Genomic DNA, 16,703 nt, shown 5'->3' with positions numbered 1-16,703 from the left:
TTCAGTTATTTTTAGTTTTAACTTTTATTTATTCACACACACATATTCTGTACTTCAAAAGGTTGTGCAAGGGGGTTACAGTTTAACATGTAAAAAATCTAAGTGTTCAGTGCTTCTTGATAAGTCATTCCTTCCTTTTTAATCTTTTTAATTGAATTATTTATTTGTGATGGTCATGGGGCTTAAACTCAGGGCCTTGATGCAGTCCCTGAGTTTTTGTTCAAGGCTAGAACTCTACCACTTTGAGCAACAGCTCTACATCTGGCTCTTTTGGTGGTTAATTGGAAAGAAGAGTCTCATGGACTTTCCTGCCCAGGTTCAAACCAAGCAATCCTCGGATTTCAGCCTCCTGAGTAGCTAGGATTGCAGGCGTGAGCCACTGTGTCTGGTTTATGTATCCTGATTAAATTAATCACCTTTAGCATTCTCCATAGTTCAAACTTTCTAAAACTATTTCAGCAAGTTTCAACCTTCTATTTTTTTTTTTTTTTGTATTAAGGCCTAGTAGTTGCTCAGGGTTGCTTGTTTCGCTTTCATTCTGCCTCTTGGGCTATGCCTCTATACTGACTTTTTGCTGATTATTTTGGTTATGGAGTCTAATAGCATTTTCTTTTTGAGTTGGCTATGAACCTCAGTCCATTGGGATCTCAGCCTCTTGAATGGCTAGGATCATCTGCTTGAGCCTGGCAAGAATGTTACGTCCCCCTCCCTCCCCCCCCCCCCCCGCCCCCATGCTGTACTGGAGATTGAATTCAGATTTTCATGCTTGCAAGACAAACACTCTTACCACTTTGGTCACTTTGGTCATGCACCAGTCCTCATTGTTGTGTTTTCATATGCACAAAAGAACCCCCAATCCCACTGCAACAATATTCATTCTTACCCACCCCCAGTCAATCAAGCCTAATTAACCTGATGAGCTAGAATTGATACATTATTATTGACTAAAGGATGAACTTTAAATCTTAATATAAAGTGTTTTGATGAATGTAATTTTTATGATTTTTTGACAAATGTATATTGACATGTGTCTGTCTTTATAGTGTCATAGAATAGTTTCACTGCTCTAAAATTTCCCTCTGCTCCACCTGTTCATCCTTACTTTACTTTTAAGTGCTGCCCCTCACAACTACTCACTGATCTTTTCACTCTAGTGTTAGCCTTTTACAGAATGCCTTGTAGTTGGAATCTCTCCCTGTCTTTTTTTGGCTGTGTAGTTTATTTATTTTTATTTTTTTGGTTCAAGTCCAGAACTTGAACTTGATACCGGATGTTTTTTCTCATTGGCTAGCACTTACCAACGGAGCTATGCCTCCAACCCCTTGATAATTTTCATTTATTTATTTATTGTCCATCCTGGAGCTTAAATTCAGGGCCTGAGCACTATCCTTGGACTTTCTCAGGGCTAGAGCTCTACCTCTTGAGCTACAGCCCCAGTTCTGGCTTTTTCTATGTATGTGGTACTGAGGAATCCACCCTGGTCTTGTACATGCTAGGCAAGCACTCTACCACTAGGCCACGCTCTTGGCCTACTTATTTATTTGTATTTTTTTTTGCCAGTCTTGGGGCCTGAGCATTTTCCTTGGGATTGCATTAAGTCTAGAACTCTACCACGTGAACTACAGCACCACTTCCAGCTTTTTTCTATGTGTGGGTACTGAGGAATCGAATCCGGGTCTTCGTGCATGCTAGACAAGATCTTTGTGCTACCACTAGGCCAAATTCCCTGTCCTGATAATTTATTTATTTTTTAACATTAGTAGTATTACATTGTGTGGATGTTCGTAGTACATTAGTCTGCTCAGGCTATGACGACAAAATGTTGTGAATTGAGTTGTTTAATTGGGTTGTTTATATAATAGAAATTTAGTTCCTCAGTCAGGATGTCAGCATACTCCTGTTTTGGTGATGACTCTCTTACTGGTTTGCAGACAGCTGTCTTCTTTCTGTGTCTTCACATGGCATTGACCCCCCCAAAAAATAAAAAAAAGAGTTACCCAACATCCTATCAGATTAGGGCCCTACCCTTTTGGTACCACTTAACGTTAATTACCTCCTAAATGCCTTATCTCTGAATACAGTTATTTTGGGGGTTATGGCTTCAACATGTGTGTTTGGCAAATATGGAACACAGTTCAGTCCATAATTCAGTTTGCTTATATTTGCTTAGTGACAGAGATTTTTGACTGTATCTAAAGTGTGGTAATGGTTCACGAGGCAAACATTTATGTACAGGTTTTTGTGTGGACATAAGCTATCAATTTATTTAAGTAAACACCAACCTGTATGATTGCTGGATAATACAGTAAGACTATTTAGTTTTATAAGAAACTGCCAAATTGTCTTCCAGAATGGCTGTATCATTTTGCAGTCCTATCAGCAGTGACTGAGTGCTACTGTGGCTTGCTCGCTTAGCATCTTCACTAGTGTTGAGTGTTGCCAGTGTGTTGCAGTTTAGCTGTTCTAATGGCAGTGTAGTGATATTTTGTTTTTATTTTGCAGTTTAACAGTGACATCTGGTATGGAGCATCTTTCATATGCTTAATTACTATCTCTATTTTCCTTCTTGTTTGCATTGTGCAAAATAACTTAAAAATTTGATCTACATAAGATATATGTACCAAGATGAGAAACATCCTGCTGCTGTGGTTTCTTTTAGGTCTGCATTCTCTTCCTTGAAGGTTCTTGTTATCTTCCACTAAAAGCCTGGAGTTCTAGATGATTCAGGTTGGAATTCTAGATGATTCAGGTTTTCCGTAAGCCCTCACAAGAGGTGCCTTTTTACATTTCCAAACCTTTTTTTCTATGGTGCCTCTATGTGTCTTTCTGTGTCTATTAGTTCCATATCATTGTCCTTTACTCTAATAACATCTAGGTTTAAATCTCCTTTTAAAATTACTACAGTTACTTTCTCCATCATTTCTTCTATTATGACACTTAGGTATTTCAGTAGACTCAAATCTTCAGAATCTTCAAATATACTCATTTACTGGACATAATTTTATTTTCAGGCATTCTGCTTTGTCTGCAGTCTCCTATCTTATTAGTTTACTTCCTTTTTATCTTGAGATTGGGGGGGCCTCACTGTGTCCCAGGAGATCTTCTTGCTTTAGCCTCCAAGTGCTGAGATTACAGGTGTGAACAGCTTACTACCTTTAGCATTCCAATTCGGAAGTCTTTCATTCTTCCTGAGATCGTTTCTGTCTTTTCACTGCCCCTATACCCTTCATGTTACCGATTTCCTCCTTACTTGGTCTAAATTCTATGAACAATCATTGTGACAATTTTCTTTCTTAGACCCTTAATACCCTTGTCCATTTCTTATTTTGGAGAATTTTTTTGGATGAACTATACCTTAATTAAATCCAACTGCCCACCTGATACCTGTACCATAAGCTACATGTAGTTGGGAAAAAAATGCAACTATGCTGACTTGTCTGACTTGAAATTTATAATACTAACCAGAAGTAGTCTAGACCAATTGTATTCCTTTGTCTTAGCACTTTCCATTCTGATGATTGTTTTATACATTTTCTTCTGTCCTCAAGCTTCTAGCACCTTCTTTCCCATCCTCTGAGTCAGGATTACAGCCTCTCCCTGCCTACTTACTCACCTGTTGACATAGTTGCCTGCCTTCTCTTTGGATGCTGAGAATGACTTCTTATGTGTGTTATTTCCCTCCCACTTTCTTCAAGACTATTACTCAAGCAGTGTTCCTTGTGCTTCCTGTAGCATCATCTCCCTATATCTGTCAGGATTCAGACATGCAGTTATTTCTCTATTTAAAAGTAAAATAAATTAGTAAATAAGGAATTTCCCCAGTCTGTTTTGGATGTTATTTCCCTACTTGCTGCCTTCACAGTTTTCTTTTTCAGCAGAATTTCTTAGAAGCCTTTATTTAGTCATTCCAAATTTTCTTCTCTCATGTCTCCTAGAACACTTGGCTATCCTAATTGCTCATCACCTCTCATGTCTCATTAACCTACTCTAGCCAGTCTCTACTACTTCATTGTTCATGAACCTCTAAACCTGCTAAAACCCAGTGGCTGTTTTTACCGTATTAAATAAACTCAAGGTGGAGTTAAAATGGAAAAGCTTGCTTCTCTGAGTTCAGAAAAGCCTAAATTCTAGAATTCTGATTTGAAGGATGGAAGAGAGGTGCTAGAAGCTGGAATATAGAAGAAATTGTATAAAACAATCAGAATGGAGAGTGACAAGATCAGGACTTAGCCAATAGGTTTTAGAAATATTTTGGAGGTAATCAGTACTACTAGTTCCTTGAGGATTCTTCTGGAATATTTTATAAATTTGAAAGCATATTTACCAGTTTTTTAAACCACAGAAAAGGTCAGTATGTGGATGCCTATCTTTCTTTATCTAAATGTGTCAACTGTTAACATCCTGCGGTGTTTATTCACTTAGTCTTTCAGTATCACCCACACTTCCCTTTCCTTTTGCCACCTGAAACTTGTAAGCAGGTAATATGAAACTCCTAAACACTTCACCATATTTCCTAAGAACAAGGAAATGCTTATTTTGGAAAGCATGAATTTTTATTAATGCATTCTAAGTCAAATCAGAGTTCTTTCTCATCCTGTATTAAATAGTCTTGTATCACTTAACAGGTCTCATTTTGAGAAGTGTGTCATGCAAACATCATTGAGTATACTTACTGTATACTCTAGATTGTATGGCCTATTATACACTTAAGTTACATATTACTCCTAGAACCATGAGGAATTAATAACATGAGATTAAATCAGTCATGAGAGTAAATGATGCAATTGAGATACAAAAAATGTAAGATGTAATGTGTATCTCTGTGTAACATATTATTTTACTTTCAACTTCTTGTGTAAGTAGAAGCAGCACTCTCTATTAAAATAAGGATTAAAAAGTATAGTATACAGGATTAAAAAGTATAGTATAACAGGCCGGGGGTTTGGCCTAGTGGTAGAGTGCTTGCCTAGCATGCACGAAGACCTGGGTTCGATTCCTCGGTACCATGTACATAGAAAAAGGCTGGAAGTGGTGCTGAGGCTCAAGTGGTAGAGCTCTAGCCTTGACAAAGTCCAAGGACAGTGCTCAGGCCTGAGCTCAAGCCGAGGACTGGCAAAAAAAAAAAAAAAAAAAAAAAAAAAAGAAAAGAAAAGACTGTGAGACTCTCATCTCAATTAACCACTAGAAAACTGGAAGTGGGGCTATGGCTCAAGGGGTAGGGCAGTAGCCTTAAGCAGTAGAGCTCAGGGACAACACCCAGGCCCAGAGTCCCAGCCCCATGACCAACAACAAAAAGTATAGTATAACAAGTTCTAACCTGGCAAGAGTTGTTATCAAGAATGATGTCTAGACTATACATAATTGCATATGCTGTGCTTTGATAGGATTAGCAACACAATAGATTTGCTTACATGAATATAAGTCATTTATCATTCTAAGACATTATGATGGTTATGATGCCACTAGGTAATCAGGGTATTTTTTTCAGCTTTTTATTATCTTATGGTCTACCTTTATACATGCTGTGTGTGTGTGTGTGTGTGTGTGTATGTGTGTATGTGTGTATTGTCCGTTGTGGGAACTGAACTCAGGGCCTGAACACTGTCCTTGGACTTTTTCAAGGCTAGAACTCTACCACTGGAGCCACAGCACCAGTTCCAGCTTTTTTTTATGTCTGTGTTACTGAGGAATCGTACCCCAGTCTTCGTGCATGCTAGGCAAGCACTCTTAACCACTAGGCCAAATTCCCAGCCTTGAACATGCTGTATATTTAATGAAACATCCTTATGTGGTACAAGACTATTGAACTCAGGACCTTGAATTTGCTTTGCTTGCTTAGTGGGCTAGCACACTACCATTTGAGCCATGCAACTTGCCATGCTTCTAGCTTGGCATTTTGGAGGTAGAATCTCATGGACTATGGACTCTACCCAGGCTGGCTTTATACCGTCTTTCTGATCTCAGACTCCTGAGTATCTAAGATTATAGATGTGTACCACTGGCACCTCATTTCTTCTTTCTTTCTTTTCTTTTCTTTTCTTTTCTTTTCTTTCTTTCTTTCTTTCTTTCTTTCTTTCTTTCTTTCTTTCTTTCTTTCTTTCTTATGAAGGTCATAGTATATATAAGCTCAAGATGGTCTCAAACTTTAGATTCCTGCTTGTGCCTCTTTAGTGCTGAGATTACAGTCTTGTTAAACTGCTCCAGTGAACACGGGTTGAAAAAAGACAAGGCACAAGCAGGAAAACTAGAGATTCCCATAGTAATCCCCATGAGTTATAATAATCTGCGTGCTGGTGGCTCATATCTAAAATTCTAGCTACTAAGGAGGCTGAGATCTAAGAATCTCAGTTCAAAGCCAGCTTGGGCAAGGAAGTCCATGTGACTCTTATCTTCAATAAGCTAGCCTTGAGCAGAAGAAGCTCAAAGACAGTTCCCAGGATTTGCTGGCATATAAAATTTTTTGGGTGCATAAGTGTCAGGATTTGCTAGCAGATGGACAGTAGTAAGGAAGAAAAGTAAATAGTGAAGTCAAGGTTTTTGTCTTGAGCAATGGAGATAATTGAATTGTCATGAAACATAATAGGAGGTTTGGAACTAGGGATGAAGAAATTAATTTGGGATGTGGTAAGCTTGAGGTACCCTTAAAATAGTCCAGAGGGGGGTATTTTGATAATATTGAATGGAAGTATATATTCAGGAATATTGAGCGTATACATGACATTTAAAACCATGCAGGCAATGAGACTACCAAGGAAGTAAAATAGAAAATTGATGCTGAGTCTATGATAATTTCATGTTGGGTAGAGGAAGAGCCACCTTTATTTTTTGTGAGGAGGAAAACCAGATGATTATATGGAAGCTGAGTGAAGAATTTGCCCAACTAATATGAAAGGATCAAACTGAATCAGATGCTGTTGGTAGGTCAAGTAGGATGAAGAGTATGAATTTACTATTGGATTTAGCAGTGCAAGAGCTTGATTGGAGTAGATAAGAAGGAATGGGAGATAGATACAAGAGAGAGCAGATGTAGAAAACTCTTAAGCAGTTTCAGATATATAGGCTGAAGTTTCATGTTTCAAAGTCACAGCCATTTATTTATGTTTTCCTTTTGACTCTGTAACTGAGTTTAACATAGCCTTTTTTGAGAACTGTATGAATAATCATACATCATTGCCAAATATCCAGGTTTTTTTTCTTTTTGCTGTGCACTATTTTGTTTTATGTTGGTAGAATGTTTCTGTCATTGGCTAAATTTATGTAAATTGATAGAAGCAGATGAATGTGTAAGAGAGAAAGTCACTGAGCAGTGCCACTGGCAGTACAAAGGACTACATAGCTTGGAAACACTTCAAGGCAATGAAGTTCTAAAAATGTTAATGAAAATAGAAATGTTATAGATTGTGTGGAAATCAGTCTTCTTGAACTTTGACCATTCTCAATAAGTTTGTAGTCTAAATTATTGAAGAATCTTTACTTGTCTATATGTATATTTTGATTTGTAAGAAAACTTCAGTAGCAAAGCTTAACATATACTTACTTGCTGAATTGAATTTAAAGTTTTAGATGTGTGCCTCCTCCTCCTCCTCCTCCTCCTCCTCCTCCTCCTCCTCCTCCTCCTCCTCCTCCTCCTCCTCTGTCTTTGTACATGCTAGGCAAGCACTCTACCACTAAGCCAATCTCCTGGTCCTTTTTTTAAAAATGTGTTTTGTACTTTTAAGGCCTGAATGGCAAACATAGTACATGTGTATTCTCTATTTTCCTCTCCTGTCGTCATTGCTGATCAACCACATTTCTTTTTTGGTGCTGGACCTGGATGTATCATCAGAATTGTTGTTAGTAATATTGGAGAATGTTACCTGCAAATTTACCAGAAATTATTCCAACATGACATAATATATAAAACTAAAAATCCCTAGTGTGATTACTTGATAAAAGTTATGTGGAAAACAACACTTACATTAGGAAGCAGATTTGAATTGATTGGTCATATTGTTTGAATTCAGCAATAATTATAGTGTCTAATACAGTCTTGTCAAATCATTAAATTGATGGTTGATTTCTTTTCTTTAAAGATTCTATGCTGTTTGCTGAACTTGGTTATTTCACAGACACTGATGAGCTGCAACTGGATGCAGCAAATGAGATTTCCGTAAGTGTTTACTTGCAAAGCACTACTGAATAAAGTGATGTTCAAACCATACCCTAATTTCTGCAGAAAGCTTTAAGAATAACAGGTTTTGTTTAGTAACCTAAAATTGAATAACTTAATTAATTATGAAAGTAGCCATTTTGTGGTCAGTAAATGTAGGGCAATAAAATTCTGTTGGGTCTTGGTATGAACATACCATTGTGAACATGTACTTAGTGAGGGGTGACATTGGTCAAGATGCATTATATTCATAAACTGCTTTGTTGACTGGCATCTCCTTTGTACAGCTACTTAGAGATAATAAAAATGTCAAATAGTCTGCATCCTGTTTTATTTCGCTAAATTATTTTTATTGATGTCAATTATTTTCTTTTTTGTGTTTTGTTCCTATTATTATTATTATTTATTTATTTATTTTTTTGCCAGTCCTGGGCTTGGGCTCAGGGCCTGAGCACTGTCCTTGGACTTTCTCAAGGCTAGAGCTCTACCACTTGAGCCTCAGCACCACTTCCGGCTTTTTTCTATGTATGTGGTACCGAGGAATCGAACCTGGGTCTTCATGCATGCTAGGCAAGCACTTTAACCACTAGGCCAAACTCCCAGCCCCCTATTATTATTTTTTATTATCATTTTATTTTTTATTGTCGGAGTAATGTATAGAGGGGTTACAGTTACATTCGCCAGGCAGTAGGTACATTACTTCTCTCTCACACATTGATACCCCTTCTCATGTTTTTGTCCCCATTTCTCTCCCCGCCACCCCTCCTAGTCATCTTGTTTTCTCCCCTTCCTTTTCCTATTTCAAATAAATAAATGTATGTACAATATACCAGGTAACAAAGTCAGATACAGTATGTGCATCCTGGTTTTTTAATAATATTTTGCTGCATAAGGGAAATTGGGTGATATGAAAGGGTGAATATGAGCCATGGGCCCAGTCAAGTTAGAACTTACCAACTTCCTCTTGAAACATTTGCAAAGAACTTTGAAAATTAGATACATATTTACTTGTCTTTGATTGGTTAGAGGTTTGCGTAAAGCCATTATTGTAATATTTTGAATCCTCAAAAGATATCTTACTTTTTGTCTTTAAAAAAATTAATACATATGAGGGGCTGGGAGTTTGGCCTAGTGGTAGAGTGCTTGCCTAGCATGCATGAAGACCTGGGTTCGATTCCTTGGTACCACATACATAGAAAAAAGCCAGAAATGGTGCTGAGGCTCAAGTGGTAGAGTCCTAACCTTGAGAAAGTCCAAGGATAGTGCTCAGGCCCTGAGCTCAAGCCCATAACTGGCAAAAAAAAATTAATACATATGAGACTGATTGGCTTGGGTTATAATTGTGAGCTACCATGCCTGGCCAGCTGTGCTTCAAATAACTCAACTGACTTACCGCTAGGCTTTTCACAATGGTTCTCAAAGCAGTTGACCTAGAAAGTTCTTTTTGGGCAATAGCAAGTATATTATTTATGCCAGATTATGTTTGACCATTTGATTCCAGGGTGTATATGTATATATTGTTTTATTCTTTTGCTGTTTTGAAACCTACAGGAAAATAATTTTGATCATCTTGATTTTGATTTGGATTTGATGCCTTGGGAGTCAGACATATGGAACATCAACAGCCAGTTCTGTACAGGTAACGATACACCTCACTGATAAGCATTTTAAGCAAATTATTTTGTTTGATATTTTAGTCATACTCCAAATTTTGTGTGGATATTGTTCTATTTGATGGGCTTCAAGATTCTAGGGCTTATATATCCTACTTTTGTCATGACAGTATATAAATAATCTTCTTGACAAGATGAATATAAAATATTTCACAGTTATTTTTCAGTAGTATAATGAATAAATAATTCATTTTGGAAATAAAAATGTTGATTTTGAGCTAGGTTTCAGTGGCTCATATCTGTAATCCTAAATACTCAGGGGGCTGGGATATGAGGATTGCAGTTCCAAACTAGCCCAGAAATGAAAGTCCTTGAGACTCTTGGGAATATTACCTGGGTTATAGTTGCTCAATACCTTAATCAAAAAAATTTTTTTTTGCCAGTCCTGTGCTTGAGCTCAGGGCCTGAGCACTGTCCTTGGACTTTCTCAAGGCTAGAGCTCTACCACTTGAGTCTCAGCAACACTTCTGGCTTATGTATGTGGTACTGAGGAATCAAACCCGGGTCTTCATGCATGCTAGGCAAACACTCTACCACTAGGCCAAACTCCCAGCCCCTGGTCAATACATTTTTATAGCATCAGTTAGTAGTTCAAAAGATAGAAAAATTTTCTGAGTTCTAATTTAAATATAAAAATACTTTCTAAAATAAATCTTTGAAAATTTAAGTATATTTTTTGCATATGGTAAAAAATGTTATGTAATAGAAGGTGTCTTTATCTGTTTTTATTTTTCAGCCAATAAGTTTTGTTCCCACAATTTCTTTTGTTTATTTTTGCAGAAAATGAGTGTAGACCTAAGTACCTGTATATACTCAGCATGTTCTACAATTAGAAATGAAGTAGATACACTGTTTTGTGCATCTTGTATTTTTCATTTAGTGATATATTTTGGTGACCTGTAAACTTTTGAATCGGATTGAATTTCAAGAGTAGATTTTACCTTTCTTTTTCATTCATTTTATTCTGGTTTATATTTCTGGTGATGAAAACCATGTTTTACTTGATGTTTTTCAGTTAAAGATATTAAGACAGAACCTCAGCCACTTTCACCAGCTTTCTCAAGTTGTTCAGTCTCATCTCCTGGGTCAGTGGATTCTTCCTCTTCAACTCAACATGTTCCTGTAAGTATGTGTTCTTTGATTTGGGTTCTAATGCCAACTGGAAAATAGGTATATGAAGGGGGAGGTTAACTTTTTTTTTCTTTTTTTGTAGGTCATGGGGCTTGAACTAGGCCTGGGTACTGTCCCTGAGCTCTTCAGCCAAGCCCCACTTCCCATTTTCTAGAGATTAATTGGAGACAAGAGTCTCACATTCTTCTTTTTTCTTTTCTTTCTTCTTTTTTTTTTTTTGGCCAGTCCTGGGCTTGAGCTCAGGGTCTGAGCACTGTCTTTGGACTTTCTCAAGGCTAGAGCTCTACCACTTGAGCCTCAGCACAGCTTCCGGTTTTTTTCTATGTATGTGGTACCGAGGAATCGAACCCGGGTCTTTATGCATGCTAGGCAAGTATTCTACCACTAGGCCAAACTCTCGGCCCTCATGTTCTTCTTTAGTGTCCAGGCTGGCTTTGAACCTTGATCCTCAGATCTCAGCCTCCTGAGTAGCTAGGATTACAAGTGTGAGCCACCACGCCCAGCTTAACTTTTTGTTTTATGAGGAGTTTTAACTCTGGAGGAAAAAAATGATTCTTAATAGAAGGATTTTTGGGAGCTAGAAAGTTGTTAGTGTTTTTGGTTTTGACTTTCCTTGTGTTTGTTTTTGCCTCCATAAATTCATTATTGCATTGCATTTACTAGTATCTAGGTTTTGTTTTTGTTTATTGTTTGTTTTTTTTGTGTGGGTATGCCGGTCCTGAGGCTTGAACTTAGGGCCTTGGCACTGTCCCTGAGGTTTTGTCCTCAAGGATAGAGCTCTACCACTTGAGCCACAGCTCCACTTCCAGTATTATAGTAGTTAATTGGAGATAAGAATCTCATGGGCTTTTATACTTGGGCTGGCTTTGAACTGTGATCTTCAGATCTCATTCTCCTGAGTAGAACAGATTATAGGTATGAACTATTTGTATCTGGTACCCTGCTTTGGCTGTCTCTTGTCCTTGAATACCCCCTTTCCCCTCCTCAATCTCCCTCCCTCCATTTACCCCCCTCTTTTAGTGTCAGCGCTGGGGGCTCCAACTCAGGGTCTCCAACTCTCAAAAACTTAGCTTTTTCTCTTAAGGATGGCACTCTACCACTTGAGCTATATCTTTTGGCTTTTTGTGGCTAATTGGAGATGAAAGTTTTTGGGATTTGCCTATTTGTCTGCGTCAAACCAGGATCCTCAGCTGTCAGCTTCCAGAGTAGCTAGGATTATAGGCATGACCTACCTGCACCCACTTTACCTTCCTCCTTATTAGAATATGCATTCTTTTTCAGAAAGAGAATATATACACTCTTTAAGAACAATAGAAGACTAAGATATTCAGGTTTTGTAACTTCTAAGCTACATAACACAGAATGATTTCCCCATTCTCCTGCCTCACTTTTCTTGGCAGTACTGGGGATTGACCTTGGCCTGGGCTAGCTAGGCAAGTGCTCTATTACTTGAGCTACACTCCAATTAGAATGACTTTCATTCAGGAATGCCTAGTATTATCTTTCGAATGTTCTGAGTTTTTTTTGTTGTTGTTTTATTTTAATTTTAAGTAGAAGTCTGGGAGCTCTTTCCTTAAGTATGTTTTTGTCTCTACCAAGACTAAAGCTCTGAGGTCAAGAAAAGAAAGTAATAGTAGCAGAGAAAAGTAAAATATAATAAAAAAAGTTGGAGCAACAATTTAGCATACTGTGTCTCCTGAAATTGAGCCTTCTTAATTCTGTTTATTATCTTGACTTTAGTGGTAATCCATTTAGTGTTTCATCATTAAGTATGAATAATTTTACACATATATTTTTTTAAGTTAAGAAAGTACCCTTTTCGAGGATTTTTTTTTTTTTTGTCAGTCATGGGGCTTGAACTCTGAACCTGGGCTCTGTCCCTGAGCTATTTAGCTTAAGGCTACCACCCTACTCCTGGAACCACAGCACCACTTCTGGTTTTCTAGTGATTAATTGGAGATAAGAATCTCACAGACTTTAGTGCCTAGACTGGCTTTGAACCGGGATCCTCAGATCTCAGCCTCCTGAGTAGCAAATGTTACAGGCATGAGCCACTGCACCCAGCTGTTTTCTAGGATTTTTATGAGGAATGCTTAATGACTTTTATCAAATACCTTTTACCCCTAAGGCCATGCAGATTGCAGTCCCTGTTTATCTTCATCTCTGATTTATTTTTATTTTACAAATTTTATTGTGAAGATGATATACAGTGGGGTTACAATTATACAAGTACATTTCCTTTTGAACAGTTTCACTCTCTCCCTCATTCTCTTCTAGTTTTTCCCCTCCTAACTGCCCTCTCCCCCAAGTTGTATCATTCATTTTCAACATAGTGTCTAGTGAGTATCATTACTGAAATAGTTTACCCTTTGTTCCACTGTTTCTGTGCTTTCCCCTTCCCCTCTCCAAATCAGATAAACTTAGAGACAAGACAAAGGATACAAAAATAAAAAGCAATCATGAAAGGGAATAAACAAAAGAAAAAATAAAATTAAAAAAACAAAACAAAACAGGTGCTGGTGGTTTATGTCTGTAATCCTAGCTACTCTGGAGCATTAGAGCTACGAAGGTAGCTCTGGTATGAAACTGAGGTTCTTATCTCCAGTAAACAGTGAGGATGCCAGAATTGTCACTGTGGCTCAAAGTGGTAGAACACTACATTGAACAAAAAGGCTCAGGGACAGTGCCCAGGCCCTGAATTCAAGCCCCATGACAAACAAAAACTAAAAGTAATAAGTATATATGTATATATTTCACAATATTCAGTTAGCTCAATTAATTTTTTAATAGTCAAAGATTATTTGAAGATGGTATAAGAAGAGATTATACCTAGTCTATTATCCTATATATATATTTTTTTCTCTTTGAAATGCTATTTTTCTTCTATGTTTGGCTTCTTTATTCTAACAAACTGACACAGATCCGTTGCAAGAGATTTGAGAGATATTAATATTGTCTTCATACATCTTTGTATTATCAAATTTGCCTGTTAAATAGCCCATTCCTTTTAGTGTTTTCTTTCCAACATTTGGAATAAATACAGTGTTAATAAATACAAAGAGTAAAAACAGTAAAAGTTACTTTACTTCTGATATTCTTTTTAAGACTTAGTAAAAGACATTATGTAAAAGAATATTGTTTTTTTGTTTTTTTTTTTTTGCCCAGTCCTGAGCTTGAGCTCAGGGCCTGAGCACTGTCCTTGGACTTTCTCAAGGCTAGAGCTCTACCACTTGAGCCTCAGCACCACTTCCAGCTTTTTTCCTACATGTGGTACTGAGGAATCAAACCCGGATCTTCATTCATGCTAGGCAAACACTTTAACCACTAGGCAAAACTCCAGTCACCTAGAATATTGGTGTTTTAACTGTACCTTATAATGAAACTAAATGTTTATGACGAGAAATTAAGTAAGATATAATGTTTTAATGTAACAGGATATATTAGATATGCTTCTCATTTTCCTTTAGGTTGATGAATAATGATGATTTATCCAGTCAGTACTTAAAATATACATATAGCTTTTCATGCCTTATCTTTGACTTGATGTCACCTACAAGCATTTTTCTATATAGCCCTTCTAAATGATTTTCTGTTCATGATTGTACTTCATTGTATTAATTTGTTTGTGTTGTTTGTTATAGGAGGAGTTGGATTTGTCTTCTAGTTCCCAGATGTCTCCACTTTCCTTATATGGTGAAAGCTGTAGTAGTCCCTCCTCAGCAGAGCCACTGAAGGAAGAAAAGTCCATCATTGGTCCTAGGAACAAAATTGGTATTTATCTCCTAGTCCCTCCCTCCCTTCTTCCCTCTCTTTGTTTTATATCATGGCTTGAACTCAGAAACTCATGCTCACTTGGCTTTCTTGCTCATGACTTGTACTCTACCACCTGAGCCATACCTCCAGCCTGTCTGTTATTTTACAGATAGAATCTTTAAGAATTTTCTGCCTGGTTTGGCTTTGAACCTGAATCTTCCAGATCTTAGTCTTCTAAGTAGCTATGATTCTAAACATGAGTCACCAGCACCTCTGTTATTTCTGCTTTAATCTTGGGTTCAATTTCTTCAAATAAAATGTTTTATTGTTCTGGCTTGTTTTTAGATTAGTGACCCTGATTTTTTTTTTTTTTTGGCCAGTCTTGAGGCTTGAACTCAGGACCTAGGCACTGTCCTTAGACACTTTAATGCTCTGCCACTTGAACCATAGCGCCATTTTCAGCTTTTTCTGTGTATGTGGTTCCAGGGAATTGAACCCAGGGCTTTGTGCATGCTAGGTGAGCACTCTACCACTAGGTCATGTTCCTGTCCCCATGACCCTGAGGTTTTGTTTTCTTTTTTGCCAGTCCTGGGCTTGAGATCAGGGCCTGAGCACTGTCCTTGGACTTTCTAAAGTCTAGAAACTCCCGGCCCCGACCCTGAGGTTTTTTTTTTTTTTTTTTTTTTTGTTAAGATTACTGTGTAGATGAAAGGGGGTTAGGGGATGAACCACCTATAATCATTTAGAAATACTTCAAAATAGTTTCATACTTGGGCTGGGAGTGTGGCCTAGGGTAGAGTGCTTGCCTAGCATGCACAAAGCCCTGGGCTCAATTCCTCAGTACCACATACACAGAAAATGGTGCTATGGCTCAAGTGGTAGAGTGTTAGCCTTGAGAAGGCCCAAGGACAATGCCCAGGTCCTGAGTTCAAGCCCTAGGACTGGAAAAAAAAAACAAAAACAAAATTTCTGGTTCTATTATGTTCAGGATCAGATAAAAGTTTCAAGGTTTCAGATAAGAGTCTTGAATGCGGGATTCATTTGACTGTGATACTTGTTATCTTGTTAAATTCTAGGCTTTATTCTGGAGCTTTCACTATTTTTTTTTTTTTTTATTAGTTCTCGTATCCACTTCCCCAGCTTGTTCAAAAAGGCAGATCCCAGATTAAGGACTTTTCTTTGGTTTATTCAGGTAGAATAGTTATTCTTTAACTCTAGTTGAAATCAAGATTATGTGTGTAGAAAAGTATGTAATACAATCTGTTTTCTAGGATTTGTTTAAATGTCTTCAGACTGATTTGTAAGTTTGTTTTATCTCTCCAGAAAATGGATCAACTCCAAAGAAAAAAATTCAGATGAGTTCAAAACCTTCAATTCAGCCTAAGCCTTTATTACTTCCAGCAGCACCCAAGACTCTAACAAACTCCAGTGTTCCAGCAAAAACCATTATTATTCAGACTCTGCCAGCACTTATGCCATTAGCAAAGCAGCAACCAATTATCAGTATACAGCCTGCACCCAACAAAGGTATTCATGTGGAATTTGAGACTGTATATGCTTACTTGGAGAACTGTAAGCTTGTGGCATGTGGTTTGTTTGGATTTAGCTTGTTACTTCTGTACATGTACTGTGTGTCAGGAATTGTCCTTGGTTCTGAGGCTATAGCAGAGATGACTAATACATACCTCCTGTCCCAAGAAATCGATCTGTCCTGAGCAAGTTATCTACAGAATAATTATATCTGATAATTCATTTTTCTTAAGTTTTATCATTCTAGCACCTGTCTTCAAGATTTTTGGCTTTATCTAACCATTTGTAATGAAGAAGAAAATCTAGGAAACTTTCTTACCATTTTATTGAGATTGTTGTGGCTTTGTAACTTTTTAATAGAATGGCCAAGATTTAAAATAGCATGGTCTGTTTCAGTTCAGATAGGTGTGTTATAGAATTTGGTTCTTCTTTTTTTTTTTTTTTTTTTTTTTTTGTGGGTTATGGGG

The 16,703-nt window shown here is 37.4% G+C and overlaps 1 protein-coding gene across 1 annotated transcript in view; it reads left to right on the top strand.

The window, feature by feature from the left end:
• The window catches only part of Atf6 (activating transcription factor 6), a 143,312-nt gene that overhangs the window by 2,651 nt on the left and 123,958 nt on the right, over nt 1–16,703 (top strand). The window contains exons 2-6 of the mRNA XM_090340601.1: nt 8,073–8,149; nt 9,701–9,788; nt 10,838–10,944; nt 14,595–14,724; nt 16,030–16,233. Of these exons, the coding sequence (XP_090196727.1) occupies nt 8,073–8,149; nt 9,701–9,788; nt 10,838–10,944; nt 14,595–14,724; nt 16,030–16,233 (606 nt within the window). The remainder of the gene's footprint in view (nt 1–8,072; nt 8,150–9,700; nt 9,789–10,837; nt 10,945–14,594; nt 14,725–16,029; nt 16,234–16,703) is intronic.

Source organism: Megascapheus bottae, chromosome 10 (genome assembly GCF_031878675.1).
Source record: "Megascapheus bottae isolate mThoBot1 chromosome 10, mThoBot2.hap1, whole genome shotgun sequence".
NCBI classification, from domain to species: Eukaryota; Metazoa; Chordata; class Mammalia; order Rodentia; family Geomyidae; genus Megascapheus; species Megascapheus bottae.
The sequence above is the reverse complement of the archived record's forward strand: the minus strand, read 5'-3'. Positions and strand labels throughout refer to the sequence as shown.